Consider the following 23,349-nt stretch of genomic DNA (forward strand, 5'->3'; position numbering starts at 1 on the left):
CCAGTATTTGTATTAGTCATTTTTTGTCACCTGTGTAACATGACTTATATATAGTTACCAGCATATGTACTCAGAGACCAAATGTGTACTTATGGAACAAACGTTGCAGCGAATGCATTTCTTGTATGCACAAAGGAGCTTATCGACTTGTCTAGTTTATTTTTCTCCTACTGGAAAAGCTTGCCAAATTAGTTTACAGTAGGGACAAAACAATAAACTTGAGTTTTAGTATGAGCTGATTTAGCATTTGATCATTACTTCTTGACATTATTAACATGCCAAAAATGGCATTAACCTAACCTTCAGTGCAACTGCCAGATGAGGATGTGAGCAGGTAAGACATCGCTAGACTCCAGCTGCCCAGCGCAGCTGGTTGCCCATGCCCCAAGAGCTCCAGCATACACCTGTTAAAATGGAAAAGATTAATGTTGTGGTTTAGACACCCCCTTCAGCTAAGGCTTTCCAGTTCCTTCCCTACCGACGAATTCCTGCTTGCTGTCTCATTTCCCCTGGGTGCAGGTGCATTTGCTGGGGAGGAGCCACCGAGCTGCCCAAGAGCATGGAGGCACCAAGCTCAGGTGGGCGGAAGGGAGTGCTCAAAAATCCCACAGAAGCTTCAGCATCCAGACATTTTGGGGTTTACTTCAAAAATTACAGTGGCACAAAATGTCGGTGCTTGTTTCTCTGGTTTAACACCCCGGTCAAGTCTGTCCTGGGAGCTCAGTGGAAAACCACCCTCACTGTTGTGCCAGCTGACTGGAAAACGGCACCATCCTGCCTCCTGGGTGAGGAGAGCGAGAGCCCAGAACGGCAGCCGAGAGCCGGCCCAGAACATCGTCTTCACACCAACAGAGATTTCTTTCTGCTACAACCGGCCCCACAAACACGGATTTTTGTAGTGCCCCTGACCCCAATTTATAAAGTACTCGAGGTGTTTTTAAAAAATCTTGAAGTATATTAAATTGCACTCAGCAAGAACAAGAAAATTTTCCTACGTGCAGAGAAGGGAGCTAATAGAACATTAAGAATCCTGGCTTTTGCATTTAATTAGTTTTATATTTCAGTTTTAGCCTAGATCTAATCCTCAGTTTTAGAAATCTCCCTAGCATAACAGCGCTTGTGGCAACACACAGAAAATTGCCCACATTGGAAAAAGTATAGCATAGGATCAAGAATAATTGTAATAAGCCACATTTTTTGTGTTTCTAATAGCTCTGTAGTATTTAAATATGATTTACCAACACAGTTAATTGTTTTTTACAATAGTTCCTCTTTCTGATAATGAAGACCAGTTTAGTTTTCTGATGGCAAATTAAAAGCACCATCTTGGAAAAATTTTACACGTTTGTATGATATAGATTTTTGTCACCTAACTTTTCCATTACTAACATTTTTAGAGAGAAAAAGAAACCCAGGGAATGTTTATTTCCTGGAGGAGGACATGCTTCTACTGCAATTAGCATTCAAGTACATTTCTGGGGTGAATATCTTTCAACTTTTTGCAAGTTATTCTAAGGGATCATTGTATTTCAATAATATCATACAAACACAAACTTCTTCTGGTATGGCTAATTAGAGTTAGGGGGAAAAAAGACAAGACTACTCCTTCATGCTCACATTTAAATAAATCAAATACAAGTAAGATGCACAGCTGGGGAGAACTGCTTGAAGCGTTATAATTTTATCTCTTAGCAGTGTTATGTTACAGGCCTGATATCATGATGTGGGTCACCACATATTCCCTTAAACACAGATTTGCCTCTGAGTGTAAATATCAGCATTTAATAACCTTTGCACTGTGTGGAAATACAAAGATAGGACTACAATATGGATGTGAAGCAAGAGGAGGCGGGTATCTGAGAAATACGAATAGGTGTTACAGAGGAAAAAACCCCACCTTCAAACGCCCCTATAAATATCTTCTAAAATCTAATTTTCAGAATAGGCAATTTCAGCACAGCCATACCTATATGGAACAATGCAACTCACGTGCTGCATCTTAAAGGCTTGAATTTTTTGCTATCGCTGATAGTTATCTTGGGTTATTTAGCATATACTCCAGATCACAAAGGTACTTTTTGACATAAATTCAGTCTGAAATGGATGGATAGTCCTTGATCTCTAGTATGCATAAAAGAGTACAGAGATGCAAGTATGTTGCATTATGCAGTGTTATACATAATATTTTGCCTTCCTAATGGATTCCTTAATCGGGTCTTCTGAGCACTATGCTTAAATCTTGTCATTTTATTGACACTTACTGATGTTTCACAATTTACCTTATAGCAAATTAATGCCCTTCAGATGGTCAGTCTAAAAACTAGTGACAGCTGCTCAGCCAAGGGCAGCTGCGCCAATGTGATTTTTAATTCTCACAAGAATGGGGCCTCACCTAAGTCAAATAGAACACGAACGTAGAATAGTAAACGTAAAAACTGACATCAGCATCAACAATAAAGAAACAACAGAATCAATTTGCCTCTCTCAAACTTATTTTCCTGATATGTTTGCATTAGGATCTAGTTCCTGATTATGCCACCATATGTTCTTGTTTTTCACAGCATCCCAACCTTCATTGAAATAAAAAGCCCGGTTCCTGTGACAGAGAATTTAAGGACAACAAATTTAAGGGAGTGTTTTACAAGTATTTAGAGACAAAGCTTCTGATAAAGTGCTTGGTGCTGCCCCTGAACACAGAGATGCCAACATCTGGGTGCATGTGGTGTCAGTGCTTAGGATCCCGTGGTCGATTGTTAGAAGGGAAGCGATAGTTAAGACTTTCAGTGTAAAACTGTCAGTGTGTATGTTCACACGAAGATACAATGTGAAGAAAGCAAGCATGCCTCCGTATGTCCAAGCAAGCACTTTTCTTCTTGGGCTTCCTCCATGCAGCTCTGCAAGATGTACTGTGCCATTGTTCTCCTCTCACCCACATTTGAAGGGCATGGCATGAATCCAGAAGGTGGCAGATGCAGCACATTCCTGGTGACTTGCTGGGACAAAACAGAGACTGTTGTTGGACGGTGGTTAAGGCTAAGAGGGACCCAGGCCCGGCAGTGAAAGAGGCATGAAAAGGCCCTTGCTGGGGATGGAGGTGAGCAAATGCAAAGAGCTGGTGCTTGTGGCTGCCGGTGGCCACCAGCTGGTGACCTGGCTCAGCTCCAGATGTAATGTAATCACCTCCCATTCTGGGCTTCTAGCTGAAAAACAAGATATTGCTTCAGCGACTCAAACAGAGGTCAAACGGCACTAGTTACCCACATATTCGTACTACTAGACACTGATTGGGAGCTCAGGTTTAACATGGTATTTAAAGTTTTGCAAAACATCTCATTGAAATGGATAGAACCATAACAAATGGAAAACCTTTGATCACTCTATTAGAAAAAATGTAAAGTGTGATGCAAAATACAGATAAAGCCCAGTGCTCTTGCCATTTTTTCCATTAGATTGCCTGCCCTGGTACACTTCTTTAGAACTTAAGAAACACATAGAAGTTTCTCCTTTGGCCACTCTTGCTCCTCACATTAACTGTAAGCCTACCAGCTCTACATAGAAAGAACTAATCTAGAAAATGTTCTGTGTCTTCTAGCTATAGTAAAAAAATAAAAATCTGTGTAATAAAATGAACCCACTGCAGTTTAAGAGGACAGTAGGTCTGCTACAGTACAGAGCTCTATTCACTTCTGAGAGAGCGAGAGAAATTCTCTAATTTTAGAAAGGTACAGGACCCAATCAGTCTGATTTCAGCCCAGTGAATCTCTGCCTTCTGCCCTTCCTCCTGTTCCCCTGCAAGATGCTGTCAGCAAGATACACTGCCACAGAAGTCTCCTCTGTAGGGTCTGTATGGTGCACAGCTTTCTTCTTTAGTGTCTTTTGTAACTGAAGACAAGGGTTGGAAACTGCTGGGAGAAGATACTGAAATCATTAAGTTTGCTGCTAACCTCTCTTCAGGTATCTGCTAATATTTCAGGTAATTGTAATAACTGCAGGTGCTACTATAAATGTCATGGAAACCCTGGACATCAGAGACACAGACCACCTGCCATTAACCTGCAGAATCATTAACCTGCACTGAGTTAAGACAGAAAATTCCTGAGCAAGGTGTTACATTTCCACCCTGTTTTACTCTGCTGGTATCCTTCATTCTATATGGCAGGGGAACATCTGACTTAAGAGATTAATTAGTAATTAAGAGTTGGTTCAATAACGTCACCAGTTCAGAGAAGAAAGCAACCTAATGATGTTAGAAAACAGTGTGAAATACAAATTCCAGTCTTCTAGGATTGTCTTTTGAGCAGGAAATTTAAATAACTTTATTCTGAACATACCGAATTGACCCCACTAACTCGAGGTAATAAACAAATGGAGATATTTAAGCTGACATTTGAGCAGTGTCAAAGCCTCCTAAACTTGTTCTGAGTAGATTAGTAGATAAGTGCTAGCTTTCCTATTCTGGGATACATTCCAAGGCGAGCGTGAGGACTGATGATTTTAGTTAACTCCAAAGTGGACAACACTGTATATTTAAATGATGCAAATAATTTGTGTAATTCTTATGACAAGCTAGCAGTCAACACTGACGGTGCTGGGATAAAAAAAAAACCTCTCTGCTTGGAACTGTATCTGAGGGCAAAAACTATTCTGATCTAATCCCAGAAAAAGTGACCTAATAAATATTTTTTGAAACAAGGAATATCATTAGATGTTTCAAAGACTCAGTAATATATTTATAGACTTAAATAAGATAGTGGCAAGTAAATTCAGAGCCAGGTCCCTGTATCCCAGCTGTATCGACAAATTTGCGAGTATTTTCATATATTGTCAGGAGAAGCTTGCCAACTCTTGCTACTCATTCAGTTTTGCTGTATCTGTCGGTGATAACAAATTCCACAGAGCTGCTTCCAAAATAGTTAATTATTTGCCCAAATGCATCCTTATTCAGCAAAATACATGCATAAGTCTCCAATACGTTTAATGATTCTGACTTCAATCCAATTCCAGTACTCAACGTTGCAGAGAAGAATCCCTTCAATATTTACCTTGTAGGACATCAATGTAGGGAAATCTTCAAAACTGAGTTTGTAAAAAGAGTAGAACACTAGTTCTTGGATATCATGACTGTAACCCTCTAAATGAATGGTTGTTCTGTCACTCCATTCTATGTGACTGTGAAAAGAACTAAAATAAAGCTTTATCTTCAGCATTAAAACAGCAATCCTAAGCCTATTACACAGGCAATGATGGAAAAGCTTTCAGGTTTTATCCTCACCTATATGAAAGCCAGATCCACAAGAAGGCTTAATTACTTTAAGTGGAGGTTAGTCAAAAAAGTCCAAAATGGTGATTAATTAATCCATGAGTACCTCATTAGATCCCTTAAGCTTCAGGAAACACCCAAGCTTTTCCCAATGAGGTTTCACACTGAACTAATGCAAGCTTTGCACCTCATTATTTACCTTCCCTTTCCTTAGGAATGAGAGCTGCCAGTGACTTAAGTATGATTATGCGCATTCAGCAGTATACTGGCAAGACAGTTTGCATATGCAACATACAGCAGCCAAATCCATTTGCATTTGAAAGAAAGGAGAATTTCTGTAGCAAATCACTTCTTCCAGATGTGCTTTAACAGCAAAGAGTAAGCCAGTTGTCTGTAACCAAAGACACAAGATACATGATGGTTTCGTGCTGTGAAGTCAATTTAGATTCTTTGCTGAGGAAAGAATCAGCCTGAGAGTCAGCATTTTCAATGCACCATTGTTTTGGTTCTTCCTTCTGGGTAGTTTAGACATTCCTCCTGCTCTGTGAGCTGACTCTGAATCCCACTGCTACCTGTCTGACTGCCGGCCCTGGACAAAGAGGACAAGTGAGCCACAGAAATCTGAAATTAGTGCTGGGAGCTGGACATCTTAAAAATTACATACTGATATGCTGAACTTTGCTTAAGTCTTTGTGGACCCAAGCATAATGTTTTTTTATGTCCCTTTGGCAGCGTTAAGAGATTTTGTTGACAGAGATTCAGGATCTTCACATTTACAAGTTCTATTTAATAGCTGCATTTGAATGTAATTATTAAAAGGCATATTCGTATCTGTTGTTATACAATAAAACTTCACGGAATATAACAAATTTATGACTTGCCTACAAAGTTTTTAATATTGGTTCCCTATTTAAAAATTGTTACCTACCTGATGAGCTACATTTTCTGGTTCCAGAGAGGCATTTGTTTTCCATCTCGTACCACAGTAAGCTCAATGTGACTTTGAGGCCCACAGTTCTGTCGAGTGTACACACACGCACACCCCCCCCTTGTTCTGTTTCTTCCTGACATGCACACCTGTGATGCAGAGCAGAACCACCTTTTGAACACCTCACATGACTTATTTCAGTAAACTCTGATTTCTGCGTGGACTTGAAAATATCAGTGGAATTTGGTGCCTGAATAATTTCAGCCCGATTGTACCGCATCTGAATGGAATCAGGAATTTGGCTCACTGTATATTAGGTGTTTGGCATGCTGGTAGAGTTAGGTGTCGCACTTAACCGTTACAGCGAGCCAGTTCAACACAGCCGGCGGAGCCTAGGGAGCAAGTAGCTTCACCCTGAAGCAGACACCTTCCTTCGGTCACCCGAGCAGCTCTCCAGACTCCACTGGACGTACCGGCTGCGTCTCCCGTAGCTGTAATGAGGGCTCACAGGGCTCCTGTGGGCTCCAAAGCCGGGGCCAGCCTCGGGTGTCGCAGTTTTCCAAAGCGCGAGGAGTCAGGCTTCCCCAAGGCACCTACAAAATTTGAAATGTAAATCATCGTTATAAAGACAGAAGTAATTACCTACAATCTACGTCGCCTAATTTATGTTTTATCCCGGCCTGGCCACGCCCCAGCTTTGAAGCGCCCTTCCCTTCGCCTGAGGGCCGATGCCGCCCTCTGACAGAACCAGCCCTCGGGAGCTGCCCCCGCCTTACCGCCGGTTAATTACGAGTATATTATTCCGCCCATAGGGGCTCGTCGAGGCTTCGCCGCGTCCCGCGGGGGTCGGCGCGGGGGCGATCCCGCTCCCTGACAGGGCGGCCGCCGGCCGGGGGGGCGGGTACGGGTGCGGGTACAGGCCGGGCCCGGCAGGGGGCGCTGGCCGCTCGGTTGACGGCGGCGTTTGGCCCATCGCGGCCGCCTTAGCGGCGCCGTCCCCGTTCCCGGCCCGCCGCCGTTCCTCAGGGTCTGCCGGGCCTCGGGGGAGGGGGGGGGCGAGGGGGGGAGGGACGGGGGGGGCCCGGGTTCCGCCAGCGGCGTCCGCCGCGGCTGGGCCGCCGCCATGTTCACCAGTACCGGCTCCAACGGGCTCTGTGAGTAACCGGCCCCCGCCGCGGCTGGGGGGGGGGGGGGGGGGGGGGGGCGGCGGCCAAGGGCGGGGGTGTGTCGGCGTGAGGGACGTGGCGGGGCGGCCGCGGCCTGAGCGCCGCGGAGCCGCTCCCGCCGCCTTCCCCGCAGAGGCGGCCTGGCCTCGGCTCGACTGTTCAAAGCCGAGTCGCGGCGGTGCGTCCGGCAGTGCTGGGGGGGGGGGGGGGGGGGCTCTGCCGCCGCGGCCGAGTCCCCCGCTCTCCCTCTGCGTCTGTGTGTGTGTATATATATGTAGAGATGTATATCAGAGCAGAGAAGGAGCTCTTTTTTTAACGCGCGAAGAAGGTGATTGTTCAAACCGCTTAATTGGGAAGGCAGCTTTGGGGGCGAATACGTTTCCAGCTCTGTTTAACTTTATTTTTACCCGCAGCCTGTGCAAATCGTGTCATATCCCCAGCGTTCCCTGAACGAACTCCGCAGGCACTGGGGTTTGCTTCTGAGCTTGTTTACAGGACAAAGAACCGGCTGCGTTTAGAAACGGCGACGAAGGACTGAAGCGGCTGCGGTGCGGGGTTTGGCACTACAGCCCTTGGGGCGGGCTGGGATAAATGATAAGTCAGAACTTTGCTGACTAACAGCGTGCTTCATGCAAAATCCACATCTGAGTGTGAAAGCACCCTCTGACTAGGGGGCAATAATTCCGGCATTTAAGAAAGAGCATTCATTGTAGCTATATTCTGTTCGAGGCACCCGTATGAGGGGGGCAAGTATTTTTGCAGATGGATATGGTAACATGCTACTTGATTCGCAGCTCCTGATTTTTATTCTTTTTTTCTTCCAGTAATAGATACTGTAGAAGAACAGCTATTTGGTGGCATGTGTCTGTATGTAATTCTCTGAGAAAGAAGGTGGGGTGAAAAGTATACTTGTTTGGCTGAACTGGTGGAAAGTCATGGTCAGTATTTAAAAGTTTTTCCAAGATAGGTCCATCAGAAAGATGAGTGGAAAACTATAGTCATAAAGAACATATTTGTGCCAGGAGAAAAACCTAGACAAGATGCTGCTCTGCAAAAAGTAAAGGTTTTACCTTTTTTACATTGTTTTCTTTTGGAAAACTGGTACAGCATACACTCTTCCTGAACTGACCTGTTGACCTAAAGTGATTTTTCACAGTACGGTTTGGCTGGTACAGATGCACTGACAAACTCTACTAGAGTCACAGATTTAGGTGGCAGTGGCATATACTCACCTAGTGACCAACTGTGGCAGTTTAAGATATCCCTGTGACCTCAGGCTTTTGTTTTTGCCTTTGTAGCAGACGTAACTGCTGCAGTAGCAGCAGGTATGTAGGATTCAGTCACCGATGTGCAGAACCTGATGGTTTAGGCAGTAAATGAATCAGTGCCTGATATTGCACCAGGGAAGTGTATGTGTGCATCCATGTTCTCTTATGCCCCTGAGTGTCAGGAGCAGTAAGTTCTGGCAGAAGAGCAGTGATGAACAATTATTGGGGCACAGTTGGTGGGTAAGTGGACCTGTATCAGAGACCCTAGGTAAAATTAGCAGAAGCCTGGTTCAACAGCAATAAGAATGATTGTGCCAGGTCAGACTGAAGGCTCTTGTAGCCTGGTGTGCCATCTCTGACTGACATCTTAACGTCTATAACGTTTGTTTAAAGCCTTATCATAATACCATTTGGTAAAACTTACTAATATTAAGCTCTTTTTAGCCATGTGTATCTTAGCTCATTTTAAAAAGTGACCCATTTGTTGATCATGTTTCTAGTAGATTAAGGGCATTAGCATCTTCAGACACAGATGTGGTGGCAAAAATGTCAGATGTTACTGTATTCTTTTTGCCTTGTTTTCATCCTTGCCTTGTCACTTGTTCCACTCGTTAGCAATGGGAAAACAAACAAGCAAACAACAAATGACCCCAGAGCTCTACTACATTTTGGTAATGTGATTCTTACTGGGCTTCTTATGCAAAGTGTTTTAACAAGAATGTCAGAGACCCCTTTGTACCTAGTTTTATAGAAGCAAGTCTGGGTTTGGCCCACTCATCTTTTTTTAAAACTTTTTGATTGTGAAACTTCTTATCAGAACCTAAATAATTATTTAACTCATCTGAACTATTTTGGTTCTTGTAAATTCTTTTAGTTAGTTCATTCTTGAAATTGTGTTTAATGCTTTTCTGAGAGAGATAGGAGAGTAACCAGTGTCTGGTAAGGCCAGCAGTTGCAGCTGGTTATAAACTTTTTGCTCCATCTGGTAAAATTGATCTAATGATAGAATCTTGGATGAGGATATTATTGTCCTTACTCTTTAAATTCTCTGTGTTTTATGTCTTTTGCTAATTTTAGAATAAACAAAATAAATAACAATGGACTATATCATATAATTCCAGGAGATTGTGGAAACAATATAAAGATAAATTTAATAGTCTGTGTTTTCATTAGAGGTCTAAATGGGAGAAATAACTCAATTATCCTTATGTTTTATTTGATGCAGTACATGAATCAAATTTGTAATTCATGTCCTAAGAGGCCTGTCTCCTCTTGACTGATACTACATTAGTCCCTTTTCCCCTTCTTGCATCCTGTCTTATCAGTGTTTCTAGGTTGCCTCTCATCTCTTGCTGTTTTGATGAAAACAAACTTATTTTAAAATACAGGGAGGCTGACATGATTTATGATATTTTCAAGCTGCTTGCTAAGTATGCATTTCAAACTGGTCTTTGACCTTCATACTGTAGAATAATTTAATTAGGATATTACGTTTTCGACATGTTTCATCATATGTTATTCTTCTTGCCATAAAAACTCGTGGAACTTTGATTGGCCAATAGTCAATTATCTTTTGTTATATCCTAGACATGATAACTGTATATGCTCAGGAGAAGATAGCTTGTAATTCCTATTAAAAAGTCTGTGTGCTTGTTAGAATTAAGTTACTGTTTAATATTCAAAACATTTACTGTGACAGAATGTGGCAGAAGAGATGACTGAACTTTGGTAGACAGATGCCACTGAGCAGTGTACTGATGTACTGTTTCTAGGAAACATGGGAGGAAAACCCTGTAGCTTCCTTTTAGCACAATTTATTTATAACATTCATTTGGGAAAATCTTTGGCTGCATGCATGAACAAAATCTGGAGTGAATAAATTAAAAACTTGAGTATTTTGATTTCATCAATAAAAGGTGTTCAGCTGTGTATCTATGCAGATTACTGAGTAGCTACCTTTCCAGATTTCTAGACCAAGGATACAGTCAGGTTTGTTTAGTCTGAATGCATTTTGCTTTTGTATTATAAGGTGGCCCTGACATACTACTGCTGACTTAATGGAGTAAGTTTAGCTCATCTGAGCTTTCCTGAAGTTCACTTATCTACCGTGGCTGTCCTGATTGTTATCGTTCTTCATTCCAGGCAAGGTTCAAGGTGGTTGTTGCATTATTTACAGTTGGTTGATTAAAACGCTCCTAAAAAATATCATCTAGATGTAGCCATAGATAGACCCTTTGTCTGTTTTTGTTTCATGGGTCTTTGGTTGGTTGATGGCTAAGTTTTATTTCTGCTAATACACTGCTACTATGCTGAACAATCAGTATTTTTGAAAGCAAGTACAAACTATTTCTGCATTACTTAACTTGAGCTAACTTTATGGATCATCTCTGTACTGTGGGTGCCAGTGGATGCTACAGTTTGTGTGGCTACACAGAAATTTTCATTTCACATCCTGGCTCTGTGGTTCAGTGAGGTGAATGATACTATCTTCATCCAAGAAATATTCAAAACTTGTGAGTTCTTTACCACAGATACAGCTTCAGGAATTCCTCGTAATTTGACCACTTGTATTGAATTTGGACTTTCTTGTAAATAATGCTTGAATAACTGGGCCTGCGTAGTGAAGTCCTTGACCTTGTCCATGTGCCTTTTAAGGACATGTCTCATGACTCTGAGCACTACAGCTGACTTCTTACATAAAGCATTTCTCTAGTATTTCTTATCCTAGTTTAAGAGTTTCCTGGTATAAATCCTCCATCCTACTCCTGTTCAGCACTCTTTTTAAAACCCCATGCGTAGGCAGAAAGGATCTCGAAAAGTGATGTTATAAGAGACATGTATAAAAGCAAACCCCTCCAGCAAACAAACAGTCCAATGCTGGGTGCATGTGAGCCAGTTCAGACAAGTAGGCCCTTTGCTAAGAGTGATATTCTGAATTCCAGACAGGCACTATCAGGTGTAGCAGATGATGATTGTGTTGGGAGCTGATAATACACCTACTCAGTGCATGACACACAATTTTGGATGAGGAGATGTAAAAATAAACATAGCTGGTACATGTTACAACCATGAGATATTGAAGTCAGGAAACAAGGAAGAACACCATTTAAAAGGACGAAGACAGTTTGCCCTTGTTAGAGGGAAGCTGTTTCTGTTATCTGGAGTGTTGGAGGAGCTGCTATGTACTGGGGAAAAAAAAAAAAGCCAATTACTCTGGTAGCACAGCACAGGCATACTAGAATGACTTTGTAAGACACTAACCCAGTTGATTTGTAAAACAATTTTGCAGTGTGTTCAGGAAGCATGCTGCAGCACCTGGCTTTAAGCAGGGCTTGAGAGGTGGGTGGTCATGCTGGACCCATGCTGGTTTCTTGTGCTGCAGTCTGTCAGCAACTTGAGTCCTGTGAAGAGTGCTGCTGAAACACTTCAAGTGGCTCTGCAAAGGCTAGCATGAAGATTGACACTGGGCTGGCTGTTTGATGTGGCTTAGCTGTATTTGCTGCCTGTTCACCAACATGCTGTGTCCCAGGAGCAAAGTGTGATACGCAGAAGGCTTTCCATTATAAGACAGCAAGGCCTTTCCAACAGCTTAAACCTGTAAGACCAACACCAGCTTTTCTGCAGACATTGTAATATCCCCTCACAATATTCTTCATGTTATGTATAATACTGCACGTGAGTATAGTAGGAAAGCCTGTTAGAGCTAGTCTTTATTAAGGTAAAATCTGAGTCTATGTTTTAAAGCCTATCCATCTGCTACATCTGAAGAATATTTGACTACTTTGTGTACTACCTACAAGCTACTTCTTGTAGTAGTAGGGAGTAGAGTTCTTTGAACTTGCATGCAGGCATTTCCACTAATGCAACTTAAGCATTTACCTCTCTGTGAACCTTGTAGTGCAGTGTTAACAATTTGTTAAAAATCCCCAAGGCAAGAAGTGAATGCTGTGCTTCTCTGCTTGCATAGCCTGCAGGACTGAACTGCAGTGTGTGCAGGCGTCAGGAAAATAATGAAGTTGTGTAAGTTGATGCTTTGTGGTATAACTGAAGGCAAAATGAAGTATGTATTGAATATATCAGACTTCTGTGCATAACAATGTTATGCAGTACAGTACTATATGGGAAAACAAATTAGCTTGTACATCAGCATGCCACAGTGCAACCTGGTTCAGAATATTAACTTGAGTCTTAGGAGCACATCAGTGCAATTAGCCATGCGTTGGATGCCACAAAAATGTAGCTATTCTGCTGCTGCTGCAGAGATAGATCATTTTGAGCTATCTTGGGGATCTCTATTTGGTCTTGTGGTGTAGCCATACCTTATATTTCTGATGGCGTATACTAATAGTAGCATGGTAATATGCTGTGTGGTTGGGAGGAGGAGTAGTCTACTCAACAGGATGAGCGTTTTTGTTAACTTCAATCTGTTACACTTTCTATTTCTTTTCAAATGTTCCTTTTAGAAACAGAAAAGAAGAAAGTTTTTCTTCTTTTTGTAGCTCCTCATTCTTTTATAGTTTGTGACCTAGGCTAAAACCAGCAGTTTTCTGAACAGTGGATTTACAGGTAACTGGTTTGATTACAATCTTATCAGTACCTTTAAAAAATAGATTTAAAGCAGGATCACAGTTGGTTTCTTGATTGACTTTCTTAATATATATTAGTATTATTTACCACTCAGTTTCTGCATTATGTTTATAAGCATCTGGTGAAAAATTTCCTGCAGAGATGCTTCTCTTACTGCGTTCACTTGCAGGCACCACAATGATTAACCACCAGAGTATGCTGTGAAGTGACAGTCTGAACAGAGGGTCCCCTTCTTGTGTCTGTGCTCTGAGCCCAGACCAGGGGCAAGAGCTGCTTCCCTGACCCAGAATACTTCATCCAGTCATGTAATAATTTCAGGAAGCAGAAACTTCACTGCTTTTGCAGGGTCCTCTGGTATTGCGCTTTTTTTTTTTTTTTTTTCCCCCCAAAGATGAAATATTAGAAAAATATGTATACTGGATTGAACAAACTCTAAAAAAAAAAAAAAAAAATCATCATATGGTTAAATTCCATCCTGGCAGTCAGCTCGCAGTCTCCTGGTGTCTTATAGATTCCTCAAGCAGTATTACATGTGTCTGTCTCTCTTCTCATCCTCCCTCCATGACATGCTCTCATTTGTTCTCAGTTACTGTTCTGGACTCAGTGTGTGGTTATAATAAAGAAAAGCTTTTACTCCTCAGATCTACTAAGATTGCTTCGGTCTCCCAAAAGAACACAGTGGTATCTAGGAAGCACTTAAAAATTACTATTCAGATTTGCATATCTGACAGTGAATTTCATCAACCGTTACAATAAATTACAAGGTTTCCAAGCGTTCAGGTAGAGGTGTTCATGCTGCTGTTTGATGCGTAGCAAACTTGCATCTGAAGGGAAAATAGTAGGCAAGAGTCATTGCAAACTCTGACCATTTTAAAATGTCACTGTCAGTTGGTGAACCTGCTGCAGCTTCTTGGGCAGATGTTGGAATATGATAGATGAATATCTGCGTGGTGGCTTAATGCAGAAAAAACAACCACCCAAAATATAGATTCCATCGATGCATTTGGGAAGTACTGCATATTCAGATGTGTATCAGTTGTGGTTTAAAAGACTCAGATCTTGTGTTTCAGCATTAAAAAATGGTTTGTGTCTGTTTTGTGCCATTGTAGCAGTCCTCAGCAGTTGTCTGTATGAAAGCAGCCTCCCTGCCTCATAGCAGCTGGATTTGGGAAGTTTGCAGATGATAGTGGAAAAAAAAACGCTGTTAGCATGTTTTGTCTGCAGCTGTGATGTAAGCTCAGTAGGGATCTCCACAAAAAATGTCCTGAGCTAATTTGAGTTTCTGCAGCTACTGCTCATCAGCTGGTGTTGGCAATGAGGTCCTCCCCCACATCAACGCTTGAGTCCCAGACCCAGAATAGCAGTCCAGAGGGTGAAGTTGTTACCTGAAAAGCCCTTTTGGAACAGTAGCTTGATCTGGCTGCCTGTTTTGACATGCTCATCAGCTATCTTTCTTCACCTGTGAACGGTGAACAGGCAAGGAAGAGGAAATAATTTCAGAAAATAGCTGTTGTTGCTGCTGCAATGTTCATATTCTATTTGTTAGAGTAGTAGTGGCTTCTGAAGTTACAACTACCTGAGCAGTTGTGCCATAAACCTCCCCCCGGTGTGACAGACGGACACATCTATTCCTTAACTCTCAGTACTTTGAAAGTGGTACTGGCGGCCAGGAAGGTAGTAGGTTCTGGAAGAAGAGGATTTGTGGGCTCTGTAATGAGTGCAGGGGTGAAATGTGGAGAATTAGATGTGGTTTTCTCATTCATATCATGTTTTAGGATCAGCTTCACATTGTGCAGTGATAGCACAAGGTTTGGGATACTTGGCTGTGAGATTATGAGGAGTTTTGGGGAGGACTTCTCCATTGCACGGCGGGGAAGCAAAGACCTGTAGTTTGCTCTTCATCATAGCATGGGCACGTTTTGCTGGTTGTTACAAAATTTCTCTCTTCACTTAGAAGGAAGCTCAGTATGCTGTTGCCACATTGATGCTATTACTGCCTGTTGTTAGAAAGAATTGGCATTTAAGGAGTGCTTTGGGGTTGCAAATTTATTCCAAGATCTTTGAAGATAGTATTTGATGTATTTTAACTCTTCAGGGTCAAAATAAGAGTTTATTGTTTCATTCTACTTTCTTTATGTGGTACAGAGACACTGTGTTTTTCCCTTCCTTGTGCACATTGGTGCTGCCAGTAGCTTCTGGTACCCCGGTAGGTTGGTAGTACATGTTTCCATCCTGTATGTGGTTGCAGATCCATTGGACTAGAATTTTGCTTTCTAAATTTTGCCTTTACATTCTAAGTAAGGAATTTGACTTGTATATCAGAATGCTTGATTGTGCAGGATTTGGGATTGTTAGTAATTTTTGGTCTTACTGGTTGAGACATATCAGAGCAGTGGGAGGGTTGCTCCTTCAGTGGTGACCTCGCAGCAATCCGTGGTAAGGATCTATATGCTGTTGAGGGGTAAGTCAAATTACTACATTGTACAGTGAAACACTTGGAAAAAATATTTCAGGAGATACGTTATTTATATGGAATAATTTATCTTTCTCAAGTTTACTGGGCAAGAATAAACTTACCAACCATGATGACGTTTTGAGAAGCTTAAGAGTAGAAGTTTCCGTTACTCAGGTGATGTTCCCTGTGGGTGACTGTCACATTAATGGGTTAGTTATTTCTGTCGTTTTTCACTTGATGACATGCTTAAAAATGAGTACTTTCTTCTATAACAAGGTTTAAAGTGTCTAGGCTGAAAGCTAAAAGGAGGCTCATAAAAAAGATGTGTGTTCACACTTTTGGAGAAAATAGATAAGGTTCTGTTGGTTGGTTATTTTTGAATGCATTCAAATTAGGAATGAACTTGACAGGATAAAGTATTTCAAGTGTCTATTACCTGTAATGGAAAACTGATCTGATTGTATGAAGTCTACAGTAAAATCTAAATATAAATATTAAACCTGTATAGAGATACATCGTCATGGTGGGAATTCTAGTGATTTGCTTGTCACCTTTTTTGTGGTGATGTGATCCTTATGTGAAAAGTATTAAAGGATTAATGAGTTCTTGAAAAAATTATTGAAACTAATGAAATAATGTAAATGTATTTGATAATAAAGTAGCAAGCTTTATGAAATTTTGGTTCAGAAATGTCTACTGTTGCGACTACTACTGTTGTTCTGATTTAGACTACACTTTCAAATATGTGTTGTATTCTGGTTATAAAACTGGCCTTTTCACATTAAGAAATGTTAATTTAACTAAGGGAGCATTGTCTGAGGTTTCAAGTGAATATGTGTGTGTGTTGTGTGCACAGTAACTTTCAGATAGCTCCAGCTTCTTTTTTCCCCCCAGTGTTTTACAGTACTCTGGCTTCAAACATTTTTGAAGCATCCAACTAAATCAGAGGAATTAATAATTTAAAAAATAGATGTAAAAAGACTATAGCCCTTATTTTTAGAAAATAAAAAAATCCAAAGAAAGATACTAAATTGAAAGGTGGATAGGTTTATTGCATTAAAACCAAAACAAAACAGCCAGGCTTTCTGCCTTCCTGATGTGTTTTACACAAAAAATCTAATCATAAAAGTAGACCTTATGGTTAGCAGAGCAATGTCAATTTGAGTCAATCCGAGTCACTGCCTAATTTCTATAAAAAGATAGTTCTTCCAGACATTAATTGCTTAAATGAGTAAGGAAAGTGAGTCTGCAAATAATGAACTTAAAGGTATGGTTGTGGACTGAAAGAAGAGTTTTAAGTGCAAGTTTGTTATGATACACATAGGAAGAGATGTTTTCTTCACATGGTGAACATCAGGAGACTGCAGACTTCAGGTGGTGTGAGCTGAGAACAGCTAGCAGTGCTCATCAAAGTTGTTCTTGATGTCAGCAGTTAATACTTGCATGAGGATCATGCTTAAATTTTGTACTAAGAACTGTATTTTCAATGTCAGCGGGAATGTGCCATGATTAAAATCTTGGCTTTGGTACCGATTACCATCTTCCTTTTCTAGCAGTTTTCTAGTGTGCAGCAGATGTTGATGGAATCATTCATGGTAGTCAGTTTATCTGGATAGGTACTAAACGTTTCCTGTATTATACTTCTTTAATGCAGTTTTGTTCCTCCTGTGCTCCTGTTCTTTACTTCCCGTTAGTACTTTTAAAATATTCTTATTGCTCGTTTTGTTATGTAGGAACAATGACAAAAGAGTTATGGATTTCATAACACCCTGCAAAAAAGTAGTTGTCTGAAGATCAGTAGATTCCGTGCTATAACTGGGATGTTTGGCAAGGAAGTAAATGTGATTCAGGTTGCACATATGGAAAGGAGAAAAGTCATAGAAGAAACAATATTTCAGAGTTTCTGTATTGGCTTGACTTGTTGGGCAAGAGTTTGTGTTTTGTTGTGTCCACGACACCAACAACTTAGGGTGGGGTGCTGGGTATACTCCTGCTGGATGTTCCACTTGGCAGTTTTTAGTAAATGTGTATTGCAGATTTTTCAGTTCTATGCTTGCTTTCTTCTAAGTGTCCTTTCTGAAAGTCATGCTACTAGGGGGAAAGAAGTTCTGATTTCACACATTTTCATTTAATTACTATTTTTATTAATAATTATAATGATTGAATGGAAGGAAGGTAAATGTCATGTAAATTAACTTAGATATGTTTCCTTAAATGGTGGATCTAGGTGCGGCGAAGAGAAAGTCAGTTTATTCAGGACATTTATTTAGGTGGTTTCTGCTTCATAGCTTCTAGAAAAAAAGCTAATCTTAATCCCTAATGCAAAAGAAACAAAGTTACTTGTTTTAATTTGTATATTTTGCTAGTGAAAAAGAGTGATTGTTTTATTTCCTGAAACATGATTGAGCCTTAGGATGGTTTACGAGGACATGACCTCTATAGGTGCAGAGCATGTAGGTTTCATTATAGCCAAGCAATTAATTTCATGAGAGAATATTGGAAGTAAAATGTCTGATTAATATTTAACTGTCATTAATATCTCTAAAGGCTTGTTTTGGTTGGTGTGGTTTCCTATCTGTTTGCAAGTTACTGAGAACTTGGGAAGTTGTTGAGATAGTCAGAGTGCTACCTTTGCTATTATGTTTTTCAATCACCTATTTAAATATGTCACTTTTCAAATGTGAGAGACTTTTCCCTAAAATGGCTCTTTTCTTTTTTTTTTTATCTTTAAGATAAAGCACCTTTGTCTAAGAGTCTGTTACTAGTCCCAAGTGCCATCTCAATTCTATTGACTGTGCTCTTCCAACATTATCAGAAGTTCTTTGCCTATAACCTACAAGCTATAAAAGAGGATTTTCAGGTAAGACATGGTTCATTTTGTGTGCAAAAAGACTGCAAATGATGCTCTTCTATGAGATTTTTTTTTATTTTCCCAGTCTGTTTCTCCTCTGGTTCTTTTTCTTTGTTGACTGTTGTAGACCAGCTTGTTTCTACCTTTTTAAATGTTACTCCAGTATACTACTTTTTGGAAAAAGTGAGAAAAACTGATCTGAAATGATCAACATGGCGTTTCACCTCTTTCTTTTGTCTGGGAAATGACTGGCTTGTATAACTTTTCCAGTCACTGGCATTTGGAAACTTGCTGTGAATTAAATGTGATTTAACCTGTGTAATAATGTAAGTATTTTGGTATGATTGTCAATATCTTATTGTGCTTAGGTTTTGAGCTGAAGAGTGGTACTGTGGTTGGATACCCTGATTATATATGGTTTATTTTAACAATGGAGGCCATAACTTTCACTCTGTAACTTCTATTGTAGTTAGTTGTGAGAAACTAGAATTCACCTGTTGAATAGAACTGCTGCTTCTGATCTGAAGATTCCAAGTGATGGGGGAGTTTGTCATGCACCTCAGTAATCTGCTGGATTGGTTAATTATTTTACCGGACATTTCTTGCTTATTCCCAGGTCAAACTGAGATACTCTATCTTCTAGGTGTTGCTTCTTGTAAGGTTTTGTTCTCAGCTTAGTATCAGTTGTAATTGCTGTAATAATGCACTTAGAAGTGATTACATAGGTTTTGTGAGGATTTGTTTTTTGGTTTGGTTTTTTTTTTTTTTTATTTTTTGAAATTGCAAACTGCTGCTCAAGAGAGAAGGATCAGCAAATGCCTCTAATTCTTTTACCCTACATGTTTTACAGTTAGATCAAAAAAAAAAAGTATGCTGTCAACTTAATGTTTTTGAGGATGCCAACTGTAGTCTATAAACTTTAAAAGATTATTCGACCTAGCTCGTGATACTCTGTGCTGTTGCACTCTCTGTGATCTTTTTTGTCAAGGACAAGAGCTTTACTGTAATGATGCAGACTTCAACTGCTGATATTTTCCAAGTGTCTTGCTAATGCTGTGCAGCAAAAATACATAAATTAATATCTGCCTTTTAAAAGTGTTAAGACCAAGTGTTTGGGTAGGGGGAGGAGGAAGTCTGAGAAACTAACCAAGTTTTAAATGGAAATTTAGTGGGTTTGGGGTTTGTTTGCTTATTCATTTGTTTTGCAGTTTGTCTTTAGAAGAATCCTCTCTTTACATGTGTTTGATCTGCTGAAAAACAGTAGTAAATGTGTCTTATTCAAAGAAACCATCTTTGAAGGGCAGGAATGAGGATCCAGGTAACATTAGGCCACTCAGCCTTACCTTGGTCCCTAGGCAGGCCATGGAGCAAATCTTTTTACAAGCCATTTCTCAACATGTGCTGGACACAAAGGTAACTGGGAGCACCCAACGAAGGTGAAGTGGGCAAATCCTGTGGGTCACAACAGGTTGCACAGCTGGTGTTGGCAACAGTCAGTTTTTGTGCCCATGGGACCTTCTCTGAGAATTGAGGACTACTTGGAAGAGATGGGATCCACCTGGCCAAGTGGGACAAAAGCATCTTTGCAAACAGGCAGGCCAGCCTGCTGAAGAGAACTTTAAGACAGGAACAACACAGGAGGGAGATGACAACCCACAGTCAAGTGAGGAGGCAGTGGACTGGGTTAGCCAGCGAAGGGTACAGGATGATGTGAACAGAAGGGATCCTGTAACCAACAAAACAGGACTGAAAAGGACCTACTTCAAGTGTATGCACATAAATAAAGAAGTGCCTGTGGGACAGCATTATGTGGAACACTCCCATCTGTTTTCTGGGAAATGAGCGTGACTGGGTGCCTCAAGTGTCTGCACATTAGTGTGTGCTACATAGGGAACAAATAAGAGGAATTAAAGGTCATATGTCATTACAGGGCTACAATGTCACTGAGGTCATGGAGATGTGGTGGGTTAGCTCACATGATAGGAATGCTGCAACAGGCCTGAGAGGAGGAGACAAGGCAAATTGCAGGATTGCAACCCTGGACTTCAGGAGAGTGGACTCCAGCCTATTCAGGGATCTGCTTGGAAGACTACTATGCGATATAGTTAATGAAAAAAGAGTGTACCAGCATATCTGGTTGGTTTTCAAGGAGCCTGTCCTTCAAGCTTGAGAATGGTTCATCCAGCGTACAGAAAGTAAAGCAAAGGTGTTGGGAGGCCTGTAAGGATGAACAAGAAGCTCCTGACTACACTCAGACATAAAAATGAAGCACAGGAGGTGGAAGCAGATCAGGTGACCTGGGAAAAATAATGGAGATGCTGTCTGAGCATGGGAATGGACTAGGAAGGCTAAAGGCTACATGGAGTTGGATCTGACAAAGGACATGAAGGACAACAAGAAGGGCTTCTACAGGAGTATCAGCAACAGGAAGACTAAAGAAAATGTGAGCCTCCTGCTGCATGGGAATGGAGACCTAGAGACAGAAGAAGATGGAAAAGGCCAAGGTATCCCGTGCTTGCATTGCTGTGGTTCTTTAGTAGTAAGACTTGTTTTCAACAGTCCCAAGCTGCTGAGATCAGTGCAGAAGTCTGGAGTAACAAAGGCTTACACTCAGTGAAAGAGGATCAGGCTAGGGAACATTTAAATTAACTGGACATACATAATTTCATGTGACATGATGGTATACACCCACAAGTTTTGGAGGAGTTGGCTTGTGTCACTGTGAGGCCACTCTGGGTTATCTCTGACAAGTCATTGCGATCAAGGAAGATTCCTGAGGACTGCAAGAAAGATGTCATTCCTATCTTCAGGAAAGGCAAGAAAGGATACTGGGGAACTACAGGCCAGTCAGAATCATCTGGATCTCTGAGAAAGTGATGAAACAAATTCTCCTAGAAATTCGGGATTGGTCCCTCAGAGATCAGTATTGGGACTGGTACTATTTAATGTTTTCGTTAGTGACCTCGACGATGGAATGGAGTGCACACAGCAAGTTTGTGGGTGATCCAAAATTGGTGGAAATGGCCAATGTGTTGCAAGGCAGGGCTGCTATTCAGAGAGACTTTGGCAAGCCCAAGAAATGGGCTGACAGGATCTTCATGAATTGGAAAGTCCTGTTTCTAGGATGAAATAACCTCAGGCTGCCACAGTGCGGGCTGGAGGGGAGAGTGCTTGGGAATTAGCTCTGCAGAGAAGGAACTGTGGATCTTGGTGGACAACAGGAGTCAACAGTGTGTTCTTGTAGCCAAGGTGGCCAGCCATCTCCTGGACTGTATTAGTGAGTGTGGCCAGTAGGGCAAGGCAAGTGACCCTCCTCCTCTAGTTGACATGGTGCTCTAGATGTGGTCTCACAAGTGCCAAGTTCTGGGATCCTCAGTACAAGAAAGATGTAAATAAGCTGGAGTGAGTCCATCAAGACAGTCAGAGGGTTGGAGCATGCGATTTATAAAGAATGGCTGAAAGAATTGGGTGTGCCCAGCCTCAAGAGAAGGCAAAGAGGAGACACTTTATTGCTGTCTACAAGTACCTGATCAGAAGCTATAGAGAGGCTGGAGCCAGACTCTGCTTGAAGGTGCACTGAGGTAGTGCAAGAGGTAGTGGACACAAGGTGGAACATGGGAAATTCTGCCTAGATGTAAGGATTTGATTTAGTTTTTAAACCATGGGAGTGGCCAAACGCTGACACAGGTTTCCCAGAAATGTTGTGGAATCTCTATACTTGGATGTATTCAAGACTCGACATGTTCCTGAGCAAGCTGATCTGATTAGACCTGCTTAGAGCAGTACATGGGACTGGTTGGTTTCTGGAGGTCACTTAAAATTTTTTTTTAATATAATTCTACAATTTACTAGGGTTGTGATTTCCATTTTTATATATAAATGTGACCTGGGGACATAGAAATGTATTTGACTTCATTTCAATTGTTGATTTACTTTAACAGGTAGACCTCTTCCTTGAAAACATTTTATTTTTAAACAGACCCCTTGAGCGCTCCATAAGATGCTACTTTATTTCCCTCCCTAAATGTACTGCATTTTTGTTATCTGGCCTCACTATTATGTTCAGTCTGAGGACAAATTCTGTAAAGAATTTTCTTGAAGAGAGACTTGACATGATGATCTTTAACCTTCTAGATTTGGAGACTTTTATGTGGGAGAACAATATGTCTTGATTTGAAAGACACATTCTGCAGCAGTCTACTCATTTACAACTTTAGAATATTTGAAAGAAGATATGGCAGCAGAAAATTTTCGGTAAGTTCCAGTTATGTATTTTTAACAGAAACTGTTTTCTACACTGTTTAGAATCTTGTAGTCTTGGATTAATATTGCAGTGTTTTTACTAACATTTTGTATAGAAACATATGTTAAAGAATTTTAAAGGTAATTTGGTTTCCATAAATATAAATTTATATTGATAATATCTTGCAGTCAGTGGATTATTCTAATTAAAGTTTGCAGCTGAAAGTTATCAGACCCATAGAATTTAATTTTGGTAACAAGTCTAACACTTCATTCTTCAGTATCTAGACATTTAGATCTGGAATTATGTTGTGCCAGTGACATAACATTGTTTAATTGAACTAGTATAGTGGTTGCCTTGTTTTTTCTTTTATTTAGAGATACATTGAAAACTTACTTTTGAACTGTTCAATTAATGAAAATTAAACTTTTTATTTCCAGTCCTTTTTACTGGGTGCTTGGATGCTCTCAGCTTTGTTTGATCTTCTCCTTGTAGAAATCACTGAGTATGTATTTGGCATCACTATCAACAGCTTGCCTTCTGGTTTGTAAGTAGCTCCTAATGGATTGCTTATTTTAGATACAGTTTCAA

General features: G+C 40.7%; 1 protein-coding gene and 1 long non-coding RNA gene across 5 annotated transcripts in view; one reads left to right on the top strand and one right to left on the bottom strand.

The window, feature by feature from the left end:
* Positions 1-145: 145 nt before the first annotated feature.
* Positions 146-7,222, bottom strand: LOC116962654. Of its 2 annotated transcripts, none has more exons than XR_004407716.2 (3): positions 6,965-7,222; positions 6,189-6,781; positions 146-2,993 (listed from the first exon to the last, which is right to left on the bottom strand). It is a non-coding gene; the product is annotated as an uncharacterized LOC116962654 (long non-coding RNA). The 2 variants fall into 2 exon arrangements; XR_004407715.2 differs by having other exon boundaries at positions 146-3,200.
* Positions 7,223-7,234: 12 nt separating this feature from the next.
* The window catches only part of UBAC2 (UBA domain containing 2), a 101,644-nt gene continuing 85,529 nt past the window's right edge, over positions 7,235-23,349 (top strand). The window contains exons 1-4 of one of the 3 annotated variants that reach the window (XM_042805855.1): positions 7,235-7,342; positions 18,397-18,524; positions 22,650-22,769; positions 23,199-23,305. In XM_042805855.1, the coding sequence (XP_042661789.1) occupies positions 7,312-7,342; positions 18,397-18,524; positions 22,650-22,769; positions 23,199-23,305 (386 nt within the window). In that variant the 5' untranslated portion in view covers positions 7,235-7,311. Of the gene's footprint in view, positions 7,343-18,396; positions 18,525-20,989; positions 21,020-22,649; positions 22,770-23,198; positions 23,306-23,349 lie in introns of those variants that run through there. The other 2 variants (XM_042805856.1, XM_042805857.1) reach the window with 2 other exon arrangements.

Source organism: Tyto alba, unplaced genomic scaffold (genome assembly GCF_018691265.1).
Source record: "Tyto alba isolate M040663 unplaced genomic scaffold, T.alba_DEE_v4.0 Super-Scaffold_45, whole genome shotgun sequence".
NCBI lineage: Eukaryota > Metazoa > Chordata > Aves > Strigiformes > Tytonidae > Tyto > Tyto alba.